This window comes from Loa loa (genome assembly GCF_000183805.2).
Source record: "Loa loa unplaced genomic scaffold supercont3.87, whole genome shotgun sequence".
NCBI classification, from domain to species: domain Eukaryota; kingdom Metazoa; phylum Nematoda; class Chromadorea; order Rhabditida; family Onchocercidae; genus Loa; species Loa loa.
Genome location: NW_018108267.1, coordinates 152,802 through 154,615, shown reverse-complemented (window position 1 = coordinate 154,615; position 1,814 = coordinate 152,802). Strand labels below are relative to the sequence as shown.

The following is a 1,814-nucleotide window of genomic DNA, read 5'->3' as shown; positions in this document are numbered from 1 at the left end:
TTCTACAACTGTTTCAATTAAATTACCTGTAATTCCAATTTGTATACTCGTAAGTTTCTACAACTGTTTCAATTAAATTACCTGTAATTCCAATTTCTATACTCGTAAGTTTCTACAACTGTTTCAATTAAATTACCTGTAATTCCAATTTCTATACTCGCAAGTTTTTATACCTATTCTAATTAAATTACCTGTGATTCCAATTTCTATACTTCTATACTCATAAGTTTCTACACCTGTTTCAATTAAATTACCTGTGATTCCATATAGCGCCACATTCGTTGATAAATCTGTACTGAGCTGTACTGAAATGCAAAAGTTCAAAGAATAGAAAATGGATATCTTTAAATCACTTATTATTTAAATTTAATGTTACCTTAAAGAATTGAGCTGTTGAACCACCTTGTTGTATTCCATATTTTATTTTAGTTTGTTTAGCTAAATCTTCCACTGATTCAATTGGTGCTTGCATTTTCTCCAATGTTAAAAATGCTGCTAAATTAGCGGTATAGGATGAAACGATGATCATCGTAAAAAACCACCAAACACTGCTTGCAAGACGACCACTTATTGATCTGATTTAGAATATCTCATTACATATCATGTACAGGTATTTTAATTAACATAATGAGAATTGCAAATGGTTAATTTTGTAATTATACTACCTTGGTACAATATCGGTACCTTGCTGCATAAATGCAGCAAGTGTATACCATAAACAATTATAGACTGAAAAATCATTTGAAATTGTAAAACCACCACCACCGGACATCTCTTCGATGCGCCATTCATATGGTGAAAATCGTGAAACCAAAAATATCACAACAGAAACCTGAAATTATTTAATATTTGATAGCTATTATTATTATTACTAATTATAGATAATTTGAATATGAAGGGAAATTTTAATTTAATTAACGAACCCCAACATAGGCAAAAATGATATACATCCAAATTTCGGTACTTAATGGTTGCATAAATGAGAAAACTGAAAATTCCTGTTTATCTGGCTTCTTAATCATTATACTAATTCCTGTTGTCATAAATGGTTTCGAAAAATCAACAACTCGTTCACGATCCTAAAAAATAATTAAAAATTATTCCAATATTTAAATCAACCTATTTCTTCACTCAGTGATTATCAATCAATACTCTATCATTTACAATACAGTACCAATGAAATTTCATTAATTTTAAATAAACATTTTATTTCTAACTGCTGTAAATTTATGAATTGTAAAGACGAAAATACTAATAGTTTGTTACCTGATTTATTGTAAGTGATGCTACGCAAACATCTGCTTCACCACTAAGTAATGAGCCAATTAGGCCATCCCAAGAACCATCAGGCTGTTTAATACCATATTTGTTTCCTTTGGCCAAGATTATTTCATACTTTTTAAAATCTTCGATTCTAAAAGAAAAAAAAAGAATTTTGTAAAATTAAAATAAGTAATTGAAAAATATCTTCAAAAGATATTATTTATACTTATGAAAAAGATTTTTTTTTTTTCAACGAAATTAATCAATAAATGAAGAGAAACTTGTCACTAAGAAGTTTAAGTAAATCAATGCAGAATCCTTCGTAACGATTATTGCCATCACAATTACTTTTGTTCGTATTTTCTTCGCAACCTCTTTTTATCATTACAAAAGGTGCCGTCTAGAATTATTATCATTATCAATTTTATTCATTGATAACAATATAAAAACTATCAGGTCAAGAATTGACAAAGAAATTTACATCTAAACATAAAAAAAAAATGGTTTTAAAAAAAACAAATTGCGCCACTCTCTGATCTTTCATTACTTAT

At 28.0% G+C, this 1,814-nt stretch overlaps 1 protein-coding gene across 1 annotated transcript in view; it reads right to left on the bottom strand.

Annotated features, from left to right (window-relative positions):
- LOAG_17529 (glutamate receptor 1) overlaps positions 1-1,814 on the bottom strand; it is a gene marked incomplete at both ends in the record, with an annotated part of 8,420 nt that overhangs the window by 2,414 nt on the left and 4,192 nt on the right. The window contains 6 exons of the mRNA XM_020450190.1: positions 255-305; positions 377-575; positions 666-832; positions 924-1,079; positions 1,267-1,414; positions 1,545-1,663. Of these exons, the coding sequence (XP_020306174.1) occupies positions 255-305; positions 377-575; positions 666-832; positions 924-1,079; positions 1,267-1,414; positions 1,545-1,663 (840 nt within the window). The remainder of the gene's footprint in view (positions 1-254; positions 306-376; positions 576-665; positions 833-923; positions 1,080-1,266; positions 1,415-1,544; positions 1,664-1,814) is intronic.